Below are 27,120 nucleotides of genomic sequence, written 5' to 3' on the forward strand. Positions count from 1 at the left end.
ATAGTCAACATGTCCCGCGTGCGGTGCGGCGGCCGTGCTGCTGTCGCCAGCTCCAATCGGCGGCGATTTTACTGAGGGAGGCTCCCACACTTTGGCCAATGAGAGGCGGCTTTCTTGGCGGCGGTGCAGCCCGAGTGAGCTTCAGAGGAGTCCGGTGCTGTCGGGGGGGGACGCGGCGCGAGCAGGTGAGGAGGCGCGCGCGGCTCCGGCATTCGAGCGGCCGGCCGGCGGGGCGAGCGGCGGGCGCGAGCCGGCCGCCGTGAGCACGGCGCGGGGGCGGGCTGCGCGTGGGGTGGCCGTTAGGGCCCGCCGCGGGGTGGGGCTCGGGCGGCGGTGGCGGCCGCCTGGCGGGGAGGGGCGGGCCCGGGCCGCTCAGGCACCATTTTAAGGCTGCCTGGGGAAGTTTGCGGCGAGGGTCGGGGTCGCCGCGAGGGTTGCGGAAGCCATGGCCGCGCAGATGACCGCGCTCGTCCGCTCCGCGTTGCCTGGCGGCGGGCCCGGCCTTCCCCCGCCCTCCCCGGGGAGTGGGGGAGGAAGCAGGCGAGAGGCCGTGTGCCTCGCAAGCGGCTGTTGCGGCTCTCGGCCCGCAGCGCTCGGCTCCAATCAGAGCCTGCGGCGCTTCAGTCGGGCGCGGCTCTGCCGTTTGACCTCGGCCGTGATCTGCTGCCTCCTCAGCCTGCTCTGGGGGTTTGCTTTGCCCTTTGAAGGCCCCTGTTGTCCACGTTTCACGTTTTTGCTGCTCCAGCGGGTGTTTACCACATGTAATAACGTCATAGGTCGGATTTGTCTGTTACGTTCTGTAACTTATCTCTACAGGTAGGAAGGTAGAGAAGCAAGTATGTAAATTCTGCAGTGAAATCAAAGCCCCTAGGAAATATGTTTTTTTTTTTTAAGTCATCTTTAAAATAATATTCCCTCATACGACTTTCAGGATGAGCTGGAGTACTGCTAATGTTCAGGGCTCGTGGATCTGGTCAGCAAGTGATTTTTTTTTTTTTCATGGTTGCTTCTCATTTAGAAGCATCAGAGCGTTATGTTTGCGGCTGCATGCAGAGCTGCTTCCCAGCAGGTCTTAAACGGAAGTCATAGCTTTCCCTTCTGATTTGTTGTAGATACAAAAGCAGTAATGTTTGTGGGTGGAAAGCTTCCTGTAAGTTCAGGAGCCCATTAGTTCCTTGCTTTATGTTCTAGCTGTGCTTAGAATGGCTTTTGCAATGAGACATAGGCTTCTTAGTGGAGAAAATTTATTCTCTGTATGTTTTCAGGGTCTCTTGCCATTAAAGCTGCCTTCTTCGAGGTGTCACTTGTCCTTAAGATGAACTTTCACTATCTTGGACTGTTGGAGATGTATCCTATGTATGACTGTTTCCTGCTTTGACTGGTGCTGTGTGACATTTGTTGTAGACAAATTGCAGCAGCGTCTGTTGTGAGACAGGTGGTTGCTGTAGGCTCCTCCTTCCCCTAAGCTCTGCATCTGTGTTAGTTACTTGAAAATGGTTCACTGTCCAGAAGTATGGATTTGGCCTCTTAATTGGTGGTGATAATGGTTACAATAATACAATGTTCTTTTTTAAGAGTTCAGTAGTGCTATTATTTTTTTCTTCATTGTTTACACACTGTGATTGAGGGGAAAAAAAAAAGTGAAGGCTCAGTGCTTTGTGTCTGTGCTTTTTCAGTGGGATGTGCATCTCATGTTTTATCTGAAATCACCTTGCTTTGTCCTTCCCTGCTCCTGCCAGCTTTTACTGAACAGTTCTATTAGAAATTCTGCAGCTGCTAAGTCATTGGTGGGCAGCTGTAATGCTACTGGGAATTACAGGCTGTTTGGGGAAAGCTTTTAATTTTTTATTCATTTACTTTTTTGTTTGTTTGTTTTTCAGGACTGAAAAAAAAGCTTTGAAGAGGCAGACCGGACTTAAAGTATGTATTTGTATCAGCAAATGGTGTCTTATCAATTTTCGTTTCTTGTTACTTACGTGAGTGGCCTTTGTCAGAATGTGCCTAATTGATGTCTTCCCATGGAGTTTAAGTCAACTGCAATGTAAAAGTTATCTGTATTGCAGAACCTTCATCCCACGTCTTCCAAACATGAATGATGAAGGAGTGAGAATTCTGTTTTTCCTCATCAGGGGTGAGAAATTTTTCCTTGCAAGAAAAACAGCACAAATAACAGAGGAGAACATTTGTGCGTGGAATTATTTTTTTCCATTGGGCCTGTGACTGGTCCTGGGTTGGAAGAGAAGAGTCTTTAAGGCTAATTTCTAAGTAATGTGAGTCTGCATTTTTAGTTGCTTACTATTGCTGCCTCTAATAGTGACCAGGATCATGTATCTTGTTGGCTGAACTCTGGTATTAGGTCAATTTGCTCTCTTACCTTTTTGATCTTTTTTTTTTTTCCTTCCTTCTGTATGCTGTGGAAGGAAAGATTCATGTGTGCTCCTTTATTTCTTCAGCTGTAAGATAGCTGAGTTTTTTCACTTTGCTCCACAAGATGATTGCTTGTGTTGTCACTTTCTCTTGTTATGTTTAGGGCAAGAATAGGTGTTGCCAAAACACGTGTGTGGGTTGCTGACTCAGACCTAGTTAAGGAGAGAAAGGCCCTTTGTCTGTTCCTGGACTTAATCTATGGGATATGGACAGGGGAGTTTTTGGTACGTATATGAGGCAGCTTCTTTATGGAGTAGTCAAAAGAATACTTATAATCTACAGAGAATATACTTTTCAGTTCAATATAAGTGCTTGTGAAAGTGTTACTTTTCTCATCTAAAGAAGGACTTAGCATTTTCCAGGTGGAGGAGTGTGCATTCTCAGGTCCTTCTAACTGCTGCTCCATTGCCATTAATGCTTGTGTTCTGTGGTGTAGCAGGCTTTTAGAAGCTTGGCTAAAGATCAGCCTGCTTGGGCATATAGACAAGAAATCAGACCTCCTAAGAGGTAAATTTACTCCTAAGAACAATGAAAAATTCTTTTTATTGTTAAACCTGACCCACATCTGCTTTCTTGAAAACTTGATAGTGTAAAATCAGCTGTACAGACTGTAGTGATTACTGGGATTTGTGACAAACTATGCTTAGAATTGGAGAAGGGGAGGTGGGGAGGAGGGAAGGAACGGGGAGAAGTGTAAACCAAAAGTAGATCTCCTGCAGTGTATGACAGCCTGGTAAAAAACAAACAAACAAACAAAAAAAAGAACAGCAAAATAATTTAGGTAGTGTGGCCCTGGTGTCTCAGCAGGGCTCATTTGGATCTTGGGGGCTGGGGTAGCTGTGTTAAACTTGATTTCAGCCTCTGCAAATACCAAGGTGTCAATTTCCATGGTGGTTTTTTGTTTTCTCATATGCATTCAAGGCAAATCCTGAAGTAGGGGATTTTTTTCCTTTTAACTGCTGTCAAAAAAAAAAGAACCAAAACACTCTTATGTGTAAATAACTTCTTCAGTATTTTGCTTCTCCTTACTTAATGTTGTCATTCTGTATATCACAGCAGAAGCAACTGTGCACAAATAGTTTTGATTAGACAGGCATTTTTCTGCTCAAGTGACATGAGAAAAAAGTCTTTCTGATGCTGTAATTCATTTGAACTTTCATCATTTTCAGATCAAACATTCTAACACAGATAAATTCATTACTTGCTGTGATACTGTCAAGGAATTAGAAAATAATATGCTCATTTCTTCCTCTTTGGGTTTTTATTTTTAAAAAAGAATGCAGAGCAGCTCAGGAAACTGTGCCATCTGTTTTTAGAGTTATTTCCATTTGTAATGTTTCTTCCAGTTCATATTTAACAGAATAAAAAAAATGTTTGAAAGGGTGGGATGAAAGCACTTAATGTATTGTTTAACAAACCGGATCATTTAGATTGGATATTATGGAAGCTGTTCACTTCACTGCATGAGTTCATGCGTGATGACTTTCCTAGCAGAACTAGCAGGAGCTGATCTATCTTGAGGTCTTAAACATTGCCCTGTTGTAATTCTTACCTTCTGTGTTGAGGTAAATAAGAAAAAGGGTTCTATTAAATAATTTCTGAACTCTGTATTTCAATTTACAGGTGGATACAGGCACACAGATGGCAGATAACAGGTATGTTGGACCGATTTCTTGATGTCTGGTTACGGATGACTGTGTACTTGGTCTTGTGGGACAGCTTACCTTTCTTTTTTAAACCTATGAAGAATATACTACCAAACTTGGATAAGAATAAATGGAACTATTTTCTGTAGTTAGTCTGCATTTCCTTGCAGCAAGGTGAATATGTTTGGTGCACTGCAAGCCACGAGTGTCACCTGTTGGCTTCAGAATTGCTGTTACTGGGTTAATATAATTAGTGCTGTCTGCACTCAGGTTTTCAAGTTCATGTTGAAACTTTGTAAAAACTTGAAGAAATCGCAGATCCTTCTCTGTTTTTTCTGATCTGTGTGACTTCTGCATGCAAAAGACACTTTTATTTTCTAGCTCCAATACTGTTTTTAGAACACATAGCTGTCTTTAAGCTGGTATGAATACGTGCATGAAGCTGTTCTTTCAGAGCTTGCATTGCACCAGGATAAGCTGGCCTATCCAGCAACTAAAAAATACTCAGATGTGTAGTGTCCTTTCTCCTTTTGTGTCTGAGGTAAGACTAGTTTCAGCAATACCCAGTCTGTATTTTGCAACCTCTAAACTGGCAGAAAACATCAGGAGTGCTTGCCCACGGTTGACTCATTCTGAGCCCTCTGTTTTTGCAGTGCAGGAAGTGTGATGGAAGGCAGGAGCATCTCTTTTTGGAGTTTAGATGAACATTTTTACTATTAATCAAAACAATTTCTTACAGAAAATCCAAAGAGCTTTGAGCACTTGTTTTAAGATTTCTTCTTATCTGTTTCTTTTCTGATATTTTTTTTTCTTTGCCCCTTACACTAAAAAGGTGTCTCATGGTTCTCATTTTAGTAATAACATTTTCCTGTCCAGGGTGACTCAGTTATGTGTTTAAGGGCCAGTTGTTCATCAAATGAGATGAATTCTGTCAGTCAAGGTAGCTTTTGTTCTTTCAGTGTTGTTTTTGTTTGTTAATTTTTGCCTTTCTTTTGCTTCCTGTTCATCTTGGAAGAATTTATTTCATATCCAGACTTCAAATTTTGAAAAGCCTGAAGCTAAAAACATGTCTTTTCTTGTCTTTCAGTGTTAGTAAAACTTTACATAACACTGCAAATGAAGTGTACTGCTGTTCTTAAATATGAACGCTACTGCAAAGTGATGCTTACCTCATGCTATGGTTTTAATTCTAGTAAAGCAGAAGATACTGCTTCAGATTCTGTGGAGGCTGCTAAAAATGCAAGTGACAAAAAAGGTAAGAGATGCATAGTGTTAAGCAGCATTGCAAGGGTGGAGTAAAAGTTTTTGCCTTCTGTTTTGAAGCTCCTTTATCTACATAATTGCTATTGAAAACAAAGCAATGGTTTCCAGGCTGTTTTCTTTCTGTTATTCAGACGTATCCTTCCTGTTTGTTACAAAGAAGAGCAAAACAAGGGCTTCATTAATGCAACAGTAAAAATGTTTTTGCATGTAGGATTAGGATGCTTTGCTGTTGCATCAAGTAATAGACGCTTGCAATAAAGCCTATACAGACTAGTTTTGATTATGCTGCTATATCAGCATAATCATTCAAGTGAACATTCCTGCTGTTACTGTGGCTCTCTGCTATCGTGTTTGTGGCGAAATGCATCTTTTTAAGAGTGTCTTGAAGCTTTAATTTTTCATTTGGAAGATCTGTTAGATAATGCTACGGTTCCATTTTCAGTAATGTAGTAAATTTGTAAGCTGATGTGGAGCAGTAGTGTATTTCACTGTGTGGTCATTACATTTCACATAAAATAGCAGACATCATGGAATAATGTAATCACAAAATTTTAAGGGGGGGGAAACAACAGTGTAAAACTTCACCAAGTTAGTGTGTGCTATGCAATTTGTTAATTGCTGGGTCATGTCTGCTGCGAAGAGCAGTGGGAAAGAATGGAAAGATCAGGAAAGTAAATGTCTTTGTGGTACGTTTGCCACGTAAATCCTTCTGGTGAGGATTTACTGAACTGGTTTAGGTCTGATCTCTGATTTAAAGAAACAAAAACAACAAAACCCCAGGTTATTCTGACCACTCTCTTGATTGTTCTTTGGGAAGTTGTGTAGGTCATAAAAATACCTTGATAGAAAAATTAGTAATTATCAAGGAAGGCATCATAGTGCAGCATTGCTTTGTGTGTAGTTCACAAAGTTGCCATCAGAGTTTTTTGGGAGTTAGACAAACTGGGGAACACTTCCACAGATTTCTCAGAAATAAATCTCTTTGTGTTTAGCAATTTTATGTGACTTATGTACTAGAGCTAGCATAGGGGGAGGATAGAGAAACACTGCACCTTCTTACGAGAAATCTGGAGCAGGAAATCTGCTTGCCAGTGGTATGCTTTTTGCCTCTCTATTTCCAAAGAGAAGGGCACACTTACTATCACTGTCCATTCTTACCTTTCTGAAATCTGATTCTTAAGTAGTTTTGCTTGAGTTATTAGTTCACTATAGCGGTGATACTTGAGGAATGGGAAATAGTGTGTATTTTTGCTGCAAGACTCATAGTCTGATGTAAGTGCTGTAAATGTACTCAGATTTGTTTTAAGAATGGGTTCCTGTCTTCATAGAAAAGCTGGCAGACCAGGTGATGCAGAATCCACAAGTCCTGGCAGCTCTACAGGAACGACTTGACAACACAGCACTTACCCCTTCAAGTTACATTGAAACGTAAGTACAGAGCACAACAGCCTTCTTGGAAGACTGAAAACATAATAGAATGTTATTACTATATAATTAGGGTCAGAAATTTGAACAAATGACTCATTAAGTGAAATTGTTGACTTAAACCATGATTCAGTGGCCTACATATGGAAGGAAGAGCTGAGGTTTACTGTACTTGGACAAGCTTCAAAACAAGTTGTTGCCTCATTAAGTAATTTCCGTAGCTTTTTTTTTTTTGTGGCTTGAAAGAAATATTTCCCCCCTCCCACCTCCCCATTCACTGTTTCTTTCATAATCTGTATTCTGTTAGGGAGTGCTGATTAGAGTTGCTGTCCAGAGTGTAATTTGAAGTTCAGGACTTACAAAGCTACTCATTTGCCTCTAGTTTGAAGCCTTTATTTTGATAGATGGGTAGGATTACACTTTAAAATATATATGTATATCTTGTTTTTAGCAGAGACTCATGCTTTTATTTCTTGACTGGGACTGGAGGACTTTTTTAATTATAAAATCTATCAATTTTTTATCTTACTTCATATAAGCACCTAAAAGTTTGAAGTACAGTTTGTATTAGTCTGAGTCTGATTCATGAATCTATGGAACTTTCCCTTGCAAGTGCAGTTTGGGTGGAAGAGAATCTTCTCAATATGCTTGAAAAGAGATATTGATGAAATACACATATTTGACACAAAACACTTAAAAATTACATTTAGCTGTGAAATGTTAAATAATACCAAGGCAACTAACTTGTAAACTTAAATAATGATTTAATTTTTTTTAGTTTACCAAAAGCAGTGAAAAGAAGAATTGATGCCTTGAAACAACTGCAGGTGAAATGTGCCCACATAGAAGCTAAATTTTATGAAGAAGTACACGATTTAGAGAGAAAATATGCAGCACTCTATCAACCTCTTTTTGATAAGGTAAGAAAACTGTAAATATACCCTTGTTTCCTTGCAGCTGTATCAGTTCTGTTTGCATATATGTAATGTTACTTGTATCAGTAGCTCATCAGAGAAAAAAAAGTTACATTTTTAGGCTTTTTTTTTTTTTTTTTTAGAGGAGAGAGTTTATTAATGGAGAAGCAGAACCCACAGATGCAGAGTCAGAATGGCACAGTGAAAACGAGGAAGAAGAGAAGCTAGCAGTAAGTACAAATTGGGGTAATGGACTACAGATATATCAGATGTATTCAAAATAAATCCCTGTAAACTATTTTCCTTTGAAAAAATTAATATTTTGGGGAAAAAAAGCTTCTATCAGTCACATGTGACTGTGATGAACATTATTTCCCATGAAGGCTTCTAAATCCACAGTTCAGCATTTTTTTTCTAGTTTTTAACTTGCAGCTTTTGGCTGCACTGTTCGTAACCTGTTAGCAGTGCAATTCTGTTAATGGGTTCCATTCCAGTGCTACATGATAACCCCAGGATAAAGGAAGGCTGGCTGCTTGTTTGCCTGTCCCTTTTATTTTGGGGCACATAATTAACTTTAATGACCAGAAATCTGAATTAGACCTACAGATGCCATGTAGTCATGAAGTGGCATGGGCTTAAATAAGGTGTGCTGGCTAGTTCATTCTTACTGTCCTCTAGAATAGAAACTATCCAGATTTACAAAAGGTGATGTAGTCAGTAGGTTGCCTTCCAGTTTTCTGTCATTGTTTTTGGAGAAGTATACACATCACTACGTGTCTGTTTCTCTTTGTAAGAGAAGCAACCTGTTTATAATGCTGTCTGTCTTCTCCATTCTGCTAGACTTGTTTGGCATCTTTCCCATGTTCTTTTTCCCTTTGATTTCTTTTGAATAGCAAAGCAAATTGCTCTTTTTTTTTTCTAGCTGGTCTCATGAGATTTAGCGTAATGCAAAACTGAGTGTGCAGAAGCAAAAAGCTTTCTGAGGCACGAATGCATAATTGACTGGCAGTATTCTATGGAGTTACAGCTTTGGAAACGTCTAGATGGCAAGTGAGCTGCTGCTTCATCTTGGTTAGCCTGGGAAGCTGCTGTTTAGAAGAACTCGTTTGTTTGCTGCCATCTAGTGGTGCAAAAGGAGAGGTGCAGTATGATTAATTCAGACTGCAAACTTTCTCGTTTGAGAGCTGGAGAAGTTAACTGAAGTCTTTTTTGTGTGTGACATCAGTTATGTCTATGGGACCAAGATAGCTTAATAATGGAAAGTAACAATGAAAATGAATTTTGCCAAGTATTTTGCAAAATTGGGAAGGTAGGACAATCTTAAATGGCAGATCTGCTTAGATTTTTAGATGAGGCACTGTGAACGGCACAGGAGTCTACAGGGAAGAGATAATAGAAAAACATGCTGTTCTACCTCTTTGTTAGTGGAAAGATGAACACTTTTAATTTTTTTCCTTCAGTTAGTCAAATTACTGCAACTGTCATTTGGTTATTTAGTCTTTGTACAGAAGAATTCCAGATTACTTGAAAGTAAATCTGAATTTGTTGTGTGTAAGTTTAGCTGTGCAAATGAACCTTGTGTCTCTTAACTTCATTTGCTGAGGGAAAAGGATTTGTTTTTTAAAATGTGGCTTAAATTGCAGCTTCAGAGTTAGCAAATTCTTTGTACATCTACCTCTCAATGTATTGAAATCGTGATTTCATTTCTTAAGTGTTTCTGTATATTTTTTTCCACAGGGAGATCTGAAAAATGTAGTGGTAATAGAAGAAAAAGCAGAAGCAGAAGAGATAAATGTCAAAGGAATTCCAGACTTCTGGTTTACTATCTTTAGGAATGTAGATATGCTAAGTGAATTAGTACAAGTAAGTTTCTCTTCTGAAAAGAGTAATTTCTGTGAATATTCTGATGAATAGCTGCTATTCTTTTTTTTTTGTTTGCTAGCTAGTGCTTAGAAATTCATAAAGGCCAAGTGCAAGGTGCTGCATGTGAATCAAGGTAATTTCAGGCATTAGTTACAGGCTGGAGAATGAATGGGCATGCTGAAAAATTGGATGTGAGCCATCAGTGTGTGCTTGCAGCCCAGAAAGCCTTACAGTATCCTGGGCCTCATCAGGTAGTATAGCTAGTAGGGCAAGGGAGATAAAAGTGCACAGATGAGGGGAAGTATTGAGACCCTAACTGCAGCACTGTGCTCAGCTCTGAGGTCTGCAGCACAGAAGAGACATGAACCGATTGGAGTGGGTCTGAGCTCTGATAGAGACCGTGATCAAAGGCTGTTAGACCTGGATAAGAGAAGGCCTCTAGGAAGACCTTTTTGCAGCTTTTCAGTACTTAAAGGGGTCTTTACAAAGATGAAGAAGCTTTTTTCAAGAGCGTGTAGTGTTAGGACAAGGAGGTAATGGCTTTAAACTGAAAGAGGGTAGACTTAGATTAGATGTTAGGAAGAAGTTGTTCACTGTGAGAGTGATGAGGCACTGGAACAGTTTGCCCAAAGAACTGTGGATGCCTCATCCCTGGAAGTGTTCAAGGTTGGATTGGATGGGGCTTTGGGCAGGCTGATCTAGTGGAAGGTGTCCCTGCCTGCTGCAGAGGAATTGGACTAGATTATCTTTAAAGGTCCCTTTCAACCTAGACTACTAGGTTGTGTGATTTGTTCTGTGATTCTCTGAATGTGTGAGATGCTAAATCTTGGGGGTCTTCATTATCTCTAATACTATTCCTGAAGATGCTTGAAAGGCTGGTGATGGACAAAGTGAACAGCAGGCTGAAGCTGCCAAGCAGGATGTGATTTTTCTTAGAAATGGTCTTGTAATGACTTCTGAAGATATGAAAATGGAAGTTCAGAGCTTACAGATGAAACACTGTTGTAGTTAACTTAGTCCACCAAAGGATTGTTGTTTTCTTTTTTTCCTCAAGGGTACTGCTGTAGGTGTACCTGTGGATTTGCTCAGTTCGTGTTAAGTATGTCCTGTGGTCCTCAAATATTAATGTAATTGCTTGTATTACTGCTAAGGATTAATTCCCTGAAGCCTAAACTTCTGTGAATCTCATCAGCAATAAATATCCTGAATGTATCATTTTCAGAAATGGTCATGAAGCCTAGCATGGTAGCTGGACGCAAGGCCTTTTTGTTTGAGAGTCTTACGTATCAGAACTGAAAAAAGAATTAAAAAGTCTTGATCCAAATCTGAACTTTAGCTGTGATATTTAGATAATTACAAGATTTGATTCATTCTTAAGAACAAATTGACAAGCAAACTAGATGTAAGTTTTGGTCTTCTAAATATTGCCTGCTCAATAATAAATTGCTTTTGTCTTTTTAGGAATATGATGAACCAATCTTGAAACATCTACAGGATATCAAAGTTAAGTTTTCTGAACCTGGACAGCCTATGGTGAGTTTCCCACAGATGCTTCAAATGAAGACTGTAGTAATGATGCAAGCAGCATTCTGAACTTTTCATTCCATCCTCTTTGGCTAGAATATGTAAGGTGTTTGTTATTTTTTCTGGGCTAGTGTTTTCATGCTTTGGCTTTTAAAATTTATTCAGCTTTCATAACAACTTGCTTTTTTACCATGGGCCAGATGTCTTTGTTATTGTAGTTTCTACATTCTGATTGTAGCTGGAATCTGGTTACTTTCTGCGTAAATGTTCTGTCTGAAGTTCCAAGTAAACTGTTACTCATATGGAGGTTACATGGTTTCTTCTGCTTTGGAAGTGGATGGAGGTGAAAATGTGGTTGCTACTTGCTGTATTGGACTTGCTGTCTTGTCTCGCACTGTTCGTAACCTTTTGACAGCATATTCCTGTGAATAGGTTCCATTCCAGTGCTACAGCAAATCCAGTAATGGAAGGCTGACAAATTCCATGTCCCTTCTTTATTTGGAGACACTCCTAACCACTAGATTGAAAACTTTTCCAGTCATTTGAATGTCTTGTCTGAAATCTTAATTAAAAGTTGTAGTGACTGTGGTAACTTTGTACAGCAAAAATGTCAGATTACAGGTGAGTGACACCAATTCTGTTGTGGATTATGCTTTGCAACTGAAAGAAATAGGCAGTAGGAATTATTCAGTTTACCTGGTGCTTTCAAAGTGCTGCTTGTTACAGCCTGTGTATAAACTTTTGTCTGCAGAAAGCTTAAGTGATTTTTATTTGCTTTTATTTACACTTGTAGAAATGTATGTATATTTAGGTAAGTAAAATTGGTAAGATAAATATTTCATAAATATCATCTATTTGGTCATCAGGACCCAATGCTAGCATACTCAGACCTGGGAGATGAGTATAGGTGTGACTTAAATCTCCCTTTAAGCTACTGATTTGTGTATTTGAGCTTTATGAAGATATGTTCTTCTAATCCAGGAGAGCTGTAAAAATTCACATCGAGAGCAAAGATACTCAAATAGGGCTACTGGAGGGGTTATTTCAGCTCTTCAAATAGTACTTGAAACTGGAAGCTTCTTACTATTGTCTCAAAATTGGCAGATATGAAAAGAGATGCTGAGATTTAGTTTTGGCAAAGAAGTTTGTCTTGCCAGGACGCTGTGTGCTCAGTAATGCCACTGGTTACCTATTTATGACCTCATGACGCTTTGTGGGATTATCTGGCTCTGAGCGTTCGTCACTGGTGTTGGATGAGCTACATTTGTGACTCTTCCCTTGAGCACATGCCCCAGAGAGGGATTTGCCTTACTTAAAGAACACTTCTAAATCATACCTGGGTGTTTTGACTTGCTTTAAAGTGGAAGTAAAGCTGAAATAGGCTGTGAGAAGCCAACGCGCTTGGTTCCCAGTGCCCTCCTTTCCTTAATCTGTAAGCACTTGAGTTGAGGAGGCTGCTGCTAGCAGACTTATCGCTTCTTGACCTCTGTCCTTCCAGCTTTCAAGCTTTCAATCATGTGAGGAAATTCGTGTGGTTGTAGAAAGCAGATGGTGAGGCAGAACTAAAGGGGCCTTTGGAATGTGGGTGAGGAGATGAGCCTAACATGGAGCCTTTTATTCTCCACGTAAGATGCTGAATTTCTGCAATCAGTTTTCAGGTGCTGCATGACTGGTGCAAGCAGAAGTAACTGCTGCAGTCTGCAAACAGTTAAAGTGTGCATAACCTTAGGCTTCAGTTTATTAAGTCAGGGTTCTTCTGCAGGATTTCCTGTTTTTAAATGAACAAATACTCTGGTTCGTGGTGGAGTGCACTGTTTAAATTCAGACTCACGTGCATGCATACCTATTGTTGATGAAAAGTAAAAATTTGTTTCAGTCTTGTAAGATCATATCACTGACTGCTCAGAGCAGGTGGAAGAGCAGAGCCTGATGATGTTATTCTGAAGCCAGAGCTACCTCAGAAAAATAGCTGCATCATCCTTAGTCAGGAGATGAATAATGGATGTCTGTGCTTCTGCTGTAGCTGTTTGTTTAATTATTGTTAATTCTGCTGATTTCAAAGATAAAAATCAGTAGTAACAAAACTATAATGGAACTTTCTTCTAGTCTTTCTCATTAGAGTTCCACTTTGGGCCCAACGACTACTTTTCTAATACAGTCCTGACAAAAACCTACAAGATGAAGTCAGAGCCAGACAAGACGGATCCCTTTTCATTTGAAGGACCTGAAATAGTTGATTGTGATGGGTAAGGAAATCTTGAAATTCAACAACTAGTCAGTTTTTCAGTTGTTTTTTTTTTTTTTTTCCCCCTGGACTGTGATAATAATTAATGAAGATAAAATAAAGATTTTGCTGACTTAAAAACTAGGAGTGATGTAAGGAAGGTGATCTTAGCCTCAACCTGCATAGGTATGTGTCTCTGTGTTTAGTGTGTGTTTTTATTCTTGTGTCTTTCAAGTTACATGGATTATTAAGGAGGTAAGAAGCCTTTTGGTTCCAGATGACTGGATGAATTCATTTTAGTTTTATTACGTACTCCTGGACTTTTGCTCATCAGCAGTTTTAATTCCAGCAGTACTTTTGAATCTGGCAGGAGGTGGTCATACGTATGATCTGTTCTCTCAGCCTGGGACGTGTTGGCCATGTATTTTGGTCTTGATAGTCTTGGCTGTGCACTTCCAAACAAAGTCAGGATGCAGCCTCCTTGGCTTCCTGTTGCTTTTTATTTTTGCAGAGACGTGTTTTTGTGACATTTCATTCAGATTACTTATCAAACACATGACTTTGACCTGTAGGCTGAGATGTCTAGGGGCACCTAAGGAATACTGTGACACTGTGCTTTGCTTAGTTGGTTTTTTTTTTTTTTACCCCTCCCATTAAAAGAGATCTGACTGTCACTCATTCTTTGCTATCTATGGTTTTGAGTAAAACTGTACGTGCATGGAGAATGACTGTTAGTTGAGATGAGTATCAGTTTGTACAGCAGTGGAAAGGAGCTAAAAGTTTGTTCTTTCTAGCTAGCTGCATCTGACTGCCAAGTCAATCTGAGCACTGTTCTTTGGAGAGTTAAAATGTGCCTCTTGTTGGCCACAGTTCATGGTGCACTTATTTTTAGAGCAACTGGTCACTTCTTGACCTGCAATAAAGGTACACAACTTACTGTTTCCTGCTGGCCAGGATGTTGGAAGAAACATTCTTAACTGTTGAGGTGTTCTAGATTACCTGAATCACATCCTCAGTTATAAAACCCAAGTAATTAGGCCAAAGAGGTCTTAAAGCCTGGGTGGTTTGGAGGACAGTGATTATTCTGAGAAAACAAGGTATTCAGCTTTTTCATTAAGGGAAATACTTTTTATATATTTATCCAGTATGTGCATTGTCTCTAGCACTGTGAAGCACTCTAAATATCTCAGTCAAGTAGATTGAGTCACCTGTGTGTGTAGCTTTGACTAGGAAATTAGAATCTATTGTTGCTTTGATGCTTGTTGTTTCAGTGCTTAGTTCCTTACCCACTGATATCTTGTATTAAAGTGCTGTTCCCCACGTGTTGACTTTAGGTGCACTATTGACTGGAAGAAGGGAAAGAATGTTACAGTTAAAACAATCAAGAAGAAACAGAAGCACAAGGGTCGAGGCACAGTTCGGACAATTACTAAACAAGTACCTAACGATTCTTTTTTTAACTTCTTCAGCCCAATAAAGGGTAAGCCTGGAAATTAAGGATTTAGGATTCTTACAATATGCTGTGCATTTTGTAGATAAACACAGCTTAAGTCTGCAAACTGTTTGGTTTGTTCTGCTGCGCTGTATGCTTCTTACTGGGGGAAGACAGCAGGTCATTTTGGGTTGTTCTGTGTAATTTGACAACTAGGTGTGCTGTATAAATGGGATTTCTTGTGTGCAGAGTCTCTTGTCGAATCTCCTAAAGGAGTTGACTTCCTTTACCACAGGATGGCTCCCTGCATCAATTTGAGGCTTTCAGCTTGTGAAGAGCTCTCTTCTAATTCTGGTTGCAGTTCCAGCATAAAGGTTTCACTGCAACCTTTGTGTTAAGCATCAGAATGTTCTGCAGGTTCTCCTGTGATTAATTACAGTGATCCACGATGCTCCACATTGTGCCTTCCTAATTTTCCTGTTTGATTTTAATGCTACATGTATACTTAAGTATTTAAAGCAATTTGGATGTATTCTAGGAACGTGCTCTCTTTCAGGCATCTCCCACTGTATTCTTTTTCAAATTTAGATGGAAGAAGCAGATTACAAGCAGAATAGAACTGAACAAAATCAATATTAGGACCTGTGATTCAGCTGTGGGCTTTTACAAAATACTTGCCCCTTCTAAATCCCATTGCAAATCCCTGTTTGTGCAGCAATGAAACAAGTGTTAAGTGTTCCCAAAGTTGGTTTATTTAGTACAGAAATATCCTTTAACTTAATTTTTTTTTCTTACATGAACTGTTATGTAGATGCTGTTTTGAGAAAGGGATAGTGATTAGTTAACCTCATGATGATTTTATATTGGGTTTTTAATTATGTAAAGGATATACTGTGTAGCCATGTAAGAAATATCAAAGCTATGATATCTGTTGGCTGTTAATACTACATTTTCAACTTGAGAACAGACAGAACCAAATTATACATTTTGCAGTAAGTTCACAGTACCTGTGGCACTTGCATGAAGAATGGAAACCTGTGGGATTTTCTGTTAGTTATAAACAAAATGATAACAAACAAAACAATAGGAGTCCTGTTCCTTAATTCTGTGCAGCCTACTTGTAACTGTGTTTTGATCATGTCTGTCCTGGTTGCAGCATCAAGCCTTTTCTCACAGTACTTTGCCAACTCCTCATGATGCGTCAGCCTACTGGGGAGGATCTGAGTTTGGGGGGAAGAAGATTTATGGTGCTTTAGAAAAATAAAGCTGCTGTAATCTCAACACTTGGGCAGAAATGAGCAGTGTTGCTATTTGAGAGGGAAAATACAATCTGTGTGCATTTGTAGAAAGGTTATTTCCCATGCAGAGATCTTTGATGTTGATGGTAGCTTTGGTGCTTTATTATGGCATACAAGGTGCAGTTTGTGGGGTTGATTTTCAAAATGGATCTGAATTGTCTTAAAGGTTATAATAGTTAGCTTTTGAAGTCGTCTTTAATCACACCATTATTTCCTGGTGTGAGAAAGTGTATTTGTACTGTATTTTGTCATCTGGAATATTGAAGAGGGCTAGACTATGCAAAAGTGCTTGTATTTACAGCCTTTTTTTTTCCTTTGCAGTATCTGGTGATGGGGAGTCATTGGTAAGTTCACGCTTCTGAAATGGTAGCATTGCTTTGCCATATCTTTGCTACGCATCTTGATATCAACTATTCAGATTCTTTAATTGAGTTTTGTTATTTTGCTTTTGCTGACGTTGAACTTCACCTTGATGAAATGAAAGATGCTGTTGCTTTATTGGAGTAATTCTGTGATATTTTGCTGTTGCATGTCTTGCAGATAGAGTATGTCTGTGACTGTCACTGTTGGGAAAAGTCATTTACTTTTTCTAATCACTCAGCTGGTAACCAGCTCTTTACAATTCTGAGGTAGTCTGAACAATGTGTCAGGACCAGCAAAGTCAGTGTGAGCTTTTATTTAATGGAATGTTGTTTTAGCAGTAACCTTATACAGACAAAGAACACTTCTAAGTGGCAGTTCTGAGAATCTGGATTTAGACTCAGTATTTTTTTTTCTGTTGCAGTTAAATACTGGTGACTGGAAGGTTGATGTTGACAGTGAAGTGATGTTTCTCAAACCTGTAATGTTTTTCTTCTAAAAAAAAAAAAAGTGCTAGAACAAAAATATTTCACACTGGTTTGCTTTGCAGGATGAAGATTCAGAGTTCACTTTAGCTGCAGACTTTGAAATTGGGCACTTCTTCCGTGAAAGGATAGTCCCACGTGCTGTGCTTTATTTCACAGGGGAAGCTATAGAGGATGATGATAATGTATGTATGGCATCAGCATTTTGTTTATTAGTCACTGTGTACATAGAAATAGTCTCTCACTTCTGTGATTTGTCTGGTATGTAGTATTATGGGAGAATAACAACAAATCTGAGGAAGTTGCTGTTGCTTGGGAGTAGGAAAGAAGCATTCCGTTTATTGTAAGCTCTCAATTCTTGTTTCTGGAAGAAGCTCAGCTTCAGATATTGCATTTCAATATAGTAGACCTGTTACTACAGAAGTTTTTATGCAAATATTAGCAGATCTCATTAGATCTTCTTGGTTTTGTTTTTCAGTTTGAAGAAGGTGAAGAAGGTGAAGAGGAGGTGAGATGCATACTACATCTTCTATAGATAACTAATAACTTACTGTATTCCAGTTTCTGAAGCTGTGTAGGATATTCTTTCCAAAGAGTTCAGCACAAGGAGTTCAGCATTCCTGTACTGTAAGGTCTATGTATGCTTCTTGTCTTCCAAAAAAAAATCATCCAGATTTTTTTGGTATTTTGAGAGCTACTTTGACACCAGTCAGAAATAACTAAACTGAAGCATTTTTTTGAGTGCTGCATGATAAAAGACATCTCAGCATCATCTTAAAATATCTATTATTTAAGCAGTAGTAGAACTTGTTTTACAGCTGTTAGTTGTCATAAGCCTTGAGACTTGTCATTGCTTAACACAAGGTTAAAAAGGAAGAGGAAACAACTACTTGGATTAATGGTTTAATTTAGAGTAAGAGTTCTGTTCTATTAAGGCTTGTGGTCCATTTACTGTGATGTTAAATGAATACAAGCATCCCGTGAAAGGCTTTGCACAAAACCAGTGAATACACTGATATATTTGACAGGTAATAATGTTTTTATTTTACTATTTGTGTGGGGTTTTTTGCTGATTGGTTAAAGGAGCATACCTGAACGTTGTGAAGATCACCAGAGTAGGATTAATCAACAGTGATAGCACTGGTGATCTAATGCAAGCTGACAGCCTTCAGCATGCAGTTGCTTTTCTCCTGTTGTTGTAAGTTACAATCCCAATTCTGGGATGTTGAAGGTTAACTGTGTTGGTTGTGTTGTTTTTTTTTAAGCTGGATCTTGTTACAATTATCCATGTTTTCAGTCTGTCCCAAGTGCCAGGTTAATGTTGGGGTAGTGATACTTGGCTATAGGCGTGTGTGCAGCAGCACACAAATACTGCAAAATCCTGCGCAGGAATGCTGAACTTAGCCACAGTGTATAAGCTCTCTGGGAGGAGGTCAAGAGAAAGAATAAACTTAGACACAAATGCTGCTTATCAGAACTGCAGAATTCCAAGTAATGCATCAAATGAGATGTCAGATATTGCTAGGAGTCTGCAGCAGCTTAGGAGAAAATTTACCCTAAGTCTCGCTGGATCTTATGAATCTGTTTTAAATCTTTTTACAAGATGTTGCTTAAAGATTTCTGAGGATGCTGAATTCTTTTAACCTAGCCCAACTAGTTTTAATGTTGACAACTGAAACATCTGGCATACAATGGTAAATTCACTTGCTATTTTGTGGTTTTTTTTCCTCCATTGCAAAAAGTTGCACTTTTAACCTGTTTTAATTTCTGTTAGTTTATCTCTATTTTGTCATAGGAGTTGGAGGGGGAAGAGGAGGGAGAAGAAGAGGAAGATGCAGAGAGTGATCCTAAGGTAAACAGTTCAGTGTGTTTAAGCATCATACAGGCCATAATTAAAAACCATAATTAAGCTTGCAGCAATTTGTGAAAATATAAATCAAGCAAAAACTCCTGGCTAGCTCCTGACTGTATTGTTTTCATCTTCCACAGTACTCAAATTCCTTTTAAGTGAAAAATGTAATGTTTGGATAAATATAAATTAAGAATGATGATGATTTTTTCTGGTCTCCCAAACCTGCAACAAAAGAAAGATAACTTCTTAACTTTGTCCCTTTAGTTCTTAGTGCTACCTCTGTGTAACAAGTATCTCTCTTCCTCTAGGAAGGTCTTATTGCAAATATTTTTCTGTGGCTGAACTTCAACTTAGAGTTGGTCTGACAAGTCTCAGCTAGCTCATTTACTTATATTCTTTGTTCAGAATTATTCTTTTTTATTCTAATGGCTGCAGGTTAGATGGCACGTGTCTGTCTGCACTCAGCTAGAAATCAAAAAGTTAGTTCCCAACTTTTAACTTTAAACTTGATGAGAGCTGGTTTAAAATTCAGCCAGAGGGGTAGTGCTCCTTCTGATAGGTATTTTTCAATCCTTCCGTCATATTAAAGCTGAAACTTAGCTTTAGTAAAGCTGGGACAGTGATATACTTCAATGCATTTAGTTCTTAAAACATCAGCTTTTAATCTTTTTTTTTTTTTTAAAGGCACAGATGAAAAAGTGCTTGATCTTTGGATGAAAGTCTTAAAGCAGCCTAACGCAGCACTCTTGTGACTTACATACATCATATTGCTAGTAAATGCTTATTGTCACCATATCAAGAATTGAACTTATTTTTCATGGACAAGAAGTCTGTATTGTGGGAAGACTGTAGGATGACAGGAATGTTCTTGCTCTGTTCTGAAGGATCAAAATGCAGTAGTGTACCTATAGCGAGAGAATTTAGACAACTGAGGAACAAAATGTGAGTTCTGAGTCAATATATATTCATGCTAAAAAAGACACAATGGAGAAAGTGTGAAATCTGGCATTCTATAGCAAGGACTTTTGAAATACCTTGGAAGGTTGTAGTTGTTACCTCCTGTATTATTTTGTACATTTCACTTTTCACTCATGCTGACAGTTCCTTTCAATTTTTTCCCATTCAGGTGTAATTTAAGTCTGTTTATCATTCATACATTTCTAGGTAAGGTGGAATTCCATTCATACCTAACTTCCAAGAGTCCCATTGTAGCCATGCAATGTAGTTTGTTTGCTAGTTTTTGTTTTGTTATTTCTTTGTATGGGTTAAAGAAAGGGGGGATTGGAAACTAGCTTTTATTAGTAACTTGGAATAATAGAAATAAATGCTTACAGAGATGAATGCCTTTAAATCATAAGTAGATTTTTCAGAATGATCTCCTTGCCTTCCTGGCACAACTTGTGTTTTGCCTTTGTATCAGACAAACTGTGTATACTAGACTGAAGATAAAAGATACTGAGACTTGTCAGACTTCATTTTTCCCTGTTTCTGATTTCATGTTGCATCTCTTTACTGTTTCTAGTGTACTTGCAAATTCTTACATATCTCCTCTGCTCTCCTTGAGAACTCTTGTAAGTCACTGACTGACTTGATATGTCCTTTCCAGCATCCATATTTTTACTGTTTGACAGATTCAGTCAGTCATTCTGAAGAGACCTTTTCTTCAGTGCTTGTGATTCCAAACAGGTTTTGTTCTCTTGCTCATTTGTCTCTTTTATTTAAAAGAAGTTTCTTCAGTTCTGTCTTGTCATCTTTCACGTATCTTCTCATGCCTCATATGCAACACTACCTGCAGCAGGTTCAATGCTTCTTTCCTAGTATGTTAGGCTTGTATGTTTCTTTTTAATTGCTTATGAGAAACTATATTCTTTCCATCTCCACTCAAGTATTGCCCTTCTTTGCTGTTGTTCAGTTCAGCTGTTATTTTTATTTACACTCTGTGCTTTTCAAGCCAGCCACACTGCCTCAGCATACTTGCACTGTGTGTTCACCTGCTGTAGCAGAGTATCAGAGCCTCGTTTGTCATGTCAGCTTATATGGCGTCCTGCTGCCATCTTGCACAGCTATTTTCCCTGACTACAGTTAAAAATTGTTAGCTGCTGGCTTTAGTTTTCCAAGTAAAAATAGAATTCTGGGTTTGCCTTTTAAGGATGGTGCCCCAATCCTGTTTTCCATTGCTGCTTATGTTCACTGTGTTAACTGGGCCTGTCTCTCTCCATCCCTTGCCCTTCTTTGCCTCTCAGTCCATCCATCCCTGCAACTGTTATCTAGAGTAGCTTTCATTTTCACATACACCAAAGTAATGGTTCTTCAGTCTATTTTTGTTTGGATCCAGTTTTTCCTCATCAGTCGTTCCCGTGTAACCTCCTTTATTGTTGTGCTTCATTTGCTAGATAAATGTCAACACTCTTCTCTTTGCTTTGTCAACTCTTTGTCCTTCCTCCCTCACAATCCTGTCAGATTTGAGTACATTTGAGGTGTTCAGTTAGGACCAGGTCAGTATCATCTGTTACACAAAGGACTTACTCTCTGCTATGTTTAAGTTGTGGCTTTGGAAGACTGAGTAGTCATATAAGTGGAAGTAGCTTCAAAAGATTTTTTGACTAGTATATTATCTTGATAAGCTGCATTATTCTGTGTGCTTGCATGCCCTGTTCCTTTAACTGCCTTTATTTAACATTACTGACTCTGTGCTTGAATAGAGAAGTAGTTAATTGGGTAATTTAGAGCACTGGTATGATCTAAAAATCTGCTGCTGGGTGGTATGAGACCACTCATACACTGGTGCATTTTAGTCTGTCTTCTCAGAACAGCAGCAGAGAGACTTGTTCTGAAAACAAATGTGTTGCTTACCTTTGTAGCATTTTCTCTGAGGAGAAAACCTCTGTGGAGGTTAGCTATGAATTTACCTACTGTGCATGCATTTGATGTCCTGGCTTTCTTTTCAAGGACATAAAGAAAAGGAGTAAAGAGTAAAGGAGTAAAAATTAGCTCAAGGACTCCAAACTGGAGTTTATTTCATGCTAAAACAGTTGAAACTTTGAAAGGCTTTTTTTCTGCTGAGCTAGAAGATCATCAGCTTTAGTGCCTACTGTCTGTGTTGATTCCACTGTTGTTGGCAGCAAGATATGTTTGGGAGTCAGAGGAGATATTGACAAGCTGCCTGGCTGCTTTAGCAGATGAAAGCTTCCATTACATTCAGAGGGACCTCGACAGGCTGGAGGGCTGGGCTCGGGTGAACCTAATGAGGTTCAACACGGCAAAGTGCAAGGTTTTGCATTTGGGCAGGAAGAACCCCAGGCCCCCGTACAGGCTGGGAGGAGTGGGCCTTGAGAGCAGCTCGGCAGAGAAGGACCTGGGGGTCCTGATGGACGAGAGACTTAACATGAGCCAGCAGTGCGCTCTGGCAGCTCGAAAGGCAAATGGGATCCTGGGCTCCATCAGGAGAGGGGTGGTCAGCAGGGACAGGGAGGTGATTGTCCCTCTCTACTCGGCTCTTGTGAGGCCCCACCTGGAGTACTGTGTCCAGGTGTGGAGCCCTCAGTACAAGAAAGACATAGAGATCTTGGAAAGGGTCCAGAGGAGGGCGACTAAGATGATCAGGGGGCTGGAGCACCTCCCCTATGAGGACAGGCTGAGGGAGTTGGGCTTGTTCAGCCTGGAGAAGAGAAGGCTGCGGGGTGACCTCATTGCAGCCTATCAATACCTGAAGGGAACCTACACCCAGGAGGGGAGTAAACTCTTCAGAAGGGCTGACAACAGCAGGACTAGGGGAAATGGATCCAAGTTGAAGGAGGAAAGATTTAGGTTGGATGTTAGGGGGAAGTTCTTCACAAGGAGAGTAGTTAGGCCCTGGAACGGGCTGCCCAGGGAGGTTGTGGATGCCCCGTCCTTGGACGTGTTCAAGGCCAGGTTGGACGGGGTCCTGGGCAACCTGATCTGAATGTGTACGTTTGGTGGCCCTGCTAGGCAGGGGGGTTGGAACTACATGATCCTTGAGGTCCCTTCCAACCTGGGTGATTCTGTGATTACACCAGAATATGTAAAAGTAAGGAGAGTGAAAGCTTGATTGTTCTTTGATTCAGCTAGAATATGCCCTGCCTAATATGTTGAAGATGAATAGAAATATGGGTTGTTTTTGTTTTAAGTAATGATATCACGTGAAATAAAGATGCAGCTTGAAAGCAACATATATTAATTCACTGAGGTAAATGACATGGCTGCTTTGCTGTGGAAGCAATTGTGTAGAGAAGTCTACAACTTCAGACCTGCTTTTCTTCACTATTTCAGCCCTCAGATCCCCCCAAAAATAACTCGTGAAACTTTCTCATGAAATTTGGTGCTTGTCTTCTCTCCATAAGCAGTTAGTGCAGTTTAGCTGATATGATGGCTGATGTCTGAAGAAGTGGTCTGTACCTGGGCATGTTTCTTGTGTTGATCTCCAGATAATCAGATTCCTGAAGAATCAGAAGAAAAATGCTTAGATGCCCATTCAAGCAAAAGAGCAGTGTTATAAATAAAAGGGACAAAAGTTTTACATTGATTTGTTAGCAGAGGAGGAATAAAAACTAGTACATTTGAAAGTAGGTGGGAGTCTCACTTCAGTAGCTTATATATCTCCATTGGAACAGTTTCTCAAACTGGAATGAAAGGCTCAGTAGTTGAAACTGCTGCTTACACTTCATAAATAAAATGAAATATTTGAAAGATGTTAAAATTAAAAAAAAAAACAAACAAAAAAAAAAAACACCATTCATTTGAACTGAAGTCATTGCACAAGACTTGGATAGGTAATATCTTTATGACAGTAAGAATTCTTACGTGTCTGTGTAGCAGTGGTAATGAACTTCAGCACATTTAATGCTATATTTACTTTAAAATAATTCCTTCTCATCTTTGCCAGTTCTGATCTTGTTGTAGTCTTCATTGCCTGGCTTGAATTGACCAGTATTTTTAAGATACCTTGGGAAGTTAATTTAAAGACAGTGCAAGTGGAAATCTTGCTACAGTGGGGGAAATAGAGCAGGGTTCATACAAGACTGGTAAATGGACTTTGGTAGTACCTGGCTGTCCAAATGTTATCAGCAACCTGGGCATCATAGGAAGAGCAAGCTCAAACTCATGGCTTTGCCTGTGAGAGCATGGATGCATTATTTCAGTCACAAGAGCCTGGGCCTGGATCTTCAGAGCTCCATTACAGGCCAAAAAGGAAAGTGTTGGCTTTTGTGTGCCTGGTGGGACAGCTGTGACTTGAAGAAAGTGTAGTCATTACCTTTGCTTGTGCACCTTACTGCTTCACCCTGAGCTGACTGAGTGTGAGGCATCATGGAGCTCGTGTACTGGCTTGCTCAGCCAGTTGGTGCTACTGAAATGGTAGAAGAATGATAATGCTGGAACGTAGATCTTAGATGCTATCTTGCTGCTTGTGCCCTGCTTAAACACTTGATAAGCATTGCTAAGATAGTTTATAACGTTCCTAGCTTACAGCTGACAGCATATCTGTCAACATTTTTTCTTGAAAGTCTCTTAACAACTGGCATGTATGTGAGAGCCTTTTTAAACTGTACTTTTTTTTTTTCTGTTTGTGAGTAATAATCAACACTGAAAGGTCCTTAAGAAGGAACTTTTGAAGTCCGTGTAATTCAGAATCTAATAACATATCTAAATGCTTACAAAAATAAAGATGAGAATGAAGAAATTTATTAGCAATTATAAGAGTTTTGGTTGACTGTTAAAATTTGGCCAGAATGGCTGCAATGGTCAACCTTATAACAATATATAATGTTGTGTAAACATGTCTCTCTTCTTAAGAGGGATTTCATGCGGTGTTTAGTCCTGGCTCAGTGAGAATGAGTTTGTGTTACTTGGGAACCCAGGAAGATGAGAGAGTGCAAAGCTGAAGTTAGCCAGATGTGCTGGGGGGGAGGGAACCACAAGAAAGAAGTCTGGAACATCTCTGGTGTACCTGTAAAAGACAAAAATTGGCTGTATTTCATGGAAATGTTACTGCTATAATTCAGTCAGTGAAGGGAAAAGTAGTTAGGTTTAGCACAGCAAATGGGCAAATGTCCTGAGAAGGAATTTTAGTACACTGCTGCTTCTTCCAACTAGGCAGAAATCTTCAGTTCTTTTAGCTCTTGGTCACTTGATGCGTAATTAACCCTTGCATGCCTACTTCTTCTGCAATGTATAAGCTCCTCCAGGACAGTTAACAAGAAACATCTTGTTTTGAAGTCTGTGGTATTCAAGGTGTCATGTTTTATAGCTGTTTTTTTTTTATACTAGAATTCAGAAACTTTTGGTGACTGTTATTTTGTTTATAGTAAACCATAAGAACAGTCAAGGGAGAAGCAGGCAGCTCTGGAAAAAGTCTTCTGCTTTGTAAGAGCACTGATTTACTACAACAACAAAAAAAGCAAGATGTACAGTGTAAAACGTGAAGTTCTTAGCTGTTTGAGTACTTGTTCTCTTTCCCAAGTACACACTTCCTTTTGCCAGAGGGGAAATTGATTTACTCTCTAATGAAGGTGTTTCTACTTTTGCATACTCAATTAACATATGGACTTCTTGCCTGGTGTTTAACTTGTTGAATAGTTACCTGCTGGTGGTGCAGAACCCAGAAGAAACCAGCACATTAATTACAGTTTTATCACCTGAACAAAAAAAGGGCAAGGCTATCAAGTAAAAACTCAGTCATGCTGCAAAATAAGCAGCTCGACTTCACTGCTTGCCTCCCTCCTCCAAGTCGGTGAGGGAGATGGCAGTTTATTGCTGAATAGTTTAATATGAACTGAAAGTCATACTGAGCCTCTGGTTGGGGAGGAATAGGAAATGATTTGCTTTCTGGTTTGTTTGAACCTTGGCCTGCTGGATGGAGTTAAGCGAATGCAAATGTAGATTAAAAAATAGTAGGAAGTATTAAGCAGTTATGGGGGGAGGGGAAAAAGAAAATGACTGCTATTGAGACCTTTATGATCTAACCTGAGTTTACATATAACTTTTCTTGTATGTTAATGATCTGTAGTTAGTTTAAAGCCATCTACTCCAGTTACTTTATTCATTGAAGTGCTTTATTGCGTGCTGTTTTGTTTTCTAACTTTTCTTCTTTTTCCATTTAAACAGAAAGATTCCAGCCAACCTGCTGAATGCAAACAACAGTAATAAGGAAATACCACTTCAAAGTGATATTTGAACAACATGTAACAAATATTTGGATACCTGGCCTGCAGTTCAGGATACTTCATCGCTGCAGCACAATCTTATTAACAATGCTTAAAATTAATTTGTTTTAAAATGCATGATTTTCACTAACTTTTCTTTATTGCTTAACATGTACAGTGGCAATTTCAATGCATTGGGAAATAAGAGGTTTAAATAAAGCACACTCTACAGCCGTTGGTACACTGTAGCTTAGTATGTCAGTAGGCCTTTAGGGCCTTTTACCCTATGCATAGGGGAATAGTCCAGACTACCAAGTGAAGATTCTCCATTTTCTTGTTAACCTTGAAAATTGTGGAGTAGCAATGTGCTGAGAAGCTAAAGTGAATGGATTACATGTATGGTAGCTGAAACAGAGCAATATGAACTTTTTGCTAGTTCCCTCCCCCCCCCTTTTTTTTTTTTTAATGTCTCTTGCAACCTACAAATCAAACTAGTGCTTGAGCAGCTTTAAATGTCATATTTATTATCTCATTAAAACCAATTGAATTGAAGTAATTTTACTTCATGGAAGGGGTGTCATATTTGAGACTTAGTTGTTCATCTTACTATTTATTTATTCATGTTTGTAAGTACTTTGACAGAATTAGTGCTTTTTAATAGTTTTTAATATACTTGAAAATATTCTTCCTGTTTTGCATAAAATATGGGTACTTGTAAAACAGTTTTTTTAAATTGGTTTCAATGTAGTAGCTTAAACAGAAGAAATGAACTTACATCAGAATGACAACTCTTCTGGATGGAGATGAAAACATAAAGGCCAAACTGTTGCTGTTGATGGAAGTGGGTTGCAGCCAAAGAACCAGACAAGTTCCAGTAGTCTTATCGCTTAGTGTCCAGCATGGAAAGACCTTACACTCCGAACACAGAAGCTTAATGAAATTCAATTCAATAAATCTGAAGTTTTGGTGTCTTACTTGCAACACTGAAATTATTTCATTCCACAATTTGTTTTATTTAAAGCTCTGAAGTCTTCAGAACTACTTCTTGTTGTGCGGCACTTCAGGTACATGTTTCTAGTTTCAGCATCCATTGCCAACCTCTGGCAGCAATTGAATAGCAGCTGTATCAACACTGTGACCAGGCATGTAGAGTGCTCCAGCCTTACCTTACACATTTGTAACTTAATACGGTGTTTTCAATTTGTACAGAATAGATAGAATATTCTATTAAAGTTGTGAAACATTAA

General features: G+C 39.3%; 1 protein-coding gene and 2 non-coding genes across 11 annotated transcripts; all 3 read left to right on the plus strand.

Moving 5' to 3' along the window:
• Nucleotides 1-68: 68 nt before the first annotated feature.
• Nucleotides 69-27,120, plus strand: NAP1L4 (nucleosome assembly protein 1 like 4). Of its 9 annotated transcripts, none has more exons than XR_008209291.1 (17): nucleotides 431-816; nucleotides 1,881-1,920; nucleotides 4,051-4,082; nucleotides 5,267-5,328; nucleotides 6,665-6,764; nucleotides 7,540-7,681; nucleotides 7,819-7,905; nucleotides 9,413-9,538; nucleotides 11,000-11,071; nucleotides 13,169-13,308; nucleotides 14,621-14,766; nucleotides 16,338-16,360; nucleotides 16,927-17,046; nucleotides 17,340-17,369; nucleotides 18,636-18,713; nucleotides 19,840-19,877; nucleotides 25,836-27,120. XR_008209291.1 is itself a non-coding variant. In XM_052694568.1 (17 exons), the coding sequence occupies exons 1-16, from the start codon at nucleotides 446-448 to the stop codon at nucleotides 19,843-19,845; spliced, it is 1,554 nt and encodes a 517-aa protein (XP_052550528.1). In that variant the 5' UTR covers nucleotides 431-445; the 3' UTR covers nucleotides 19,846-19,877; nucleotides 25,836-27,120. The 9 variants fall into 9 exon arrangements, 7 of the variants coding, with proteins under 7 accessions (XP_052550531.1, XP_052550528.1, XP_052550527.1 ...); XM_052694568.1 differs by having other exon boundaries at nucleotides 18,657-18,713; XM_052694571.1 differs by lacking the exons at nucleotides 431-816; nucleotides 19,840-19,877 and adding an exon at nucleotides 69-185 and having other exon boundaries at nucleotides 18,657-18,713.
• LOC128087445 (small nucleolar RNA SNORA54) lies at nucleotides 8,115-8,243 on the plus strand. Its single transcript, XR_008209859.1, has one exon. It is a non-coding gene; the product is annotated as a small nucleolar RNA SNORA54 (small nucleolar RNA).
• Nucleotides 11,452-11,572, plus strand: LOC128087444 (small nucleolar RNA SNORA54). Its single transcript, XR_008209858.1, has one exon. It is a non-coding gene; the product is annotated as a small nucleolar RNA SNORA54 (small nucleolar RNA).

This window comes from Tympanuchus pallidicinctus, unplaced genomic scaffold (genome assembly GCF_026119805.1).
Source record: "Tympanuchus pallidicinctus isolate F22 unplaced genomic scaffold, pur_lepc_1.0 scaffold3, whole genome shotgun sequence".
Lineage (NCBI taxonomy): Eukaryota > Metazoa > Chordata > Aves > Galliformes > Phasianidae > Tympanuchus > Tympanuchus pallidicinctus.

What these genes read in the sequence shown, in the direction of transcription:
- NAP1L4 (XM_052694567.1), top strand. Translation starts at nt 446, where the DNA reads ATGGCCGCGCAGATGACCGCGCTCGTCCGCTCCGCGTTGCCTGGCGGC. An exon ending in CTATAGAGGATGATGATAAT is followed by an intron (nt 17,047 to 17,339) that starts GTATGTATGGCA and finishes TTTGTTTTTCAG; the next exon opens with TTTGAAGAAGGTGAAGAAGG. An exon ending in ATGCAGAGAGTGATCCTAAG is followed by an intron (nt 18,714 to 25,835) that starts GTAAACAGTTCA and finishes CCATTTAAACAG; the next exon opens with AAAGATTCCAGCCAACCTGC.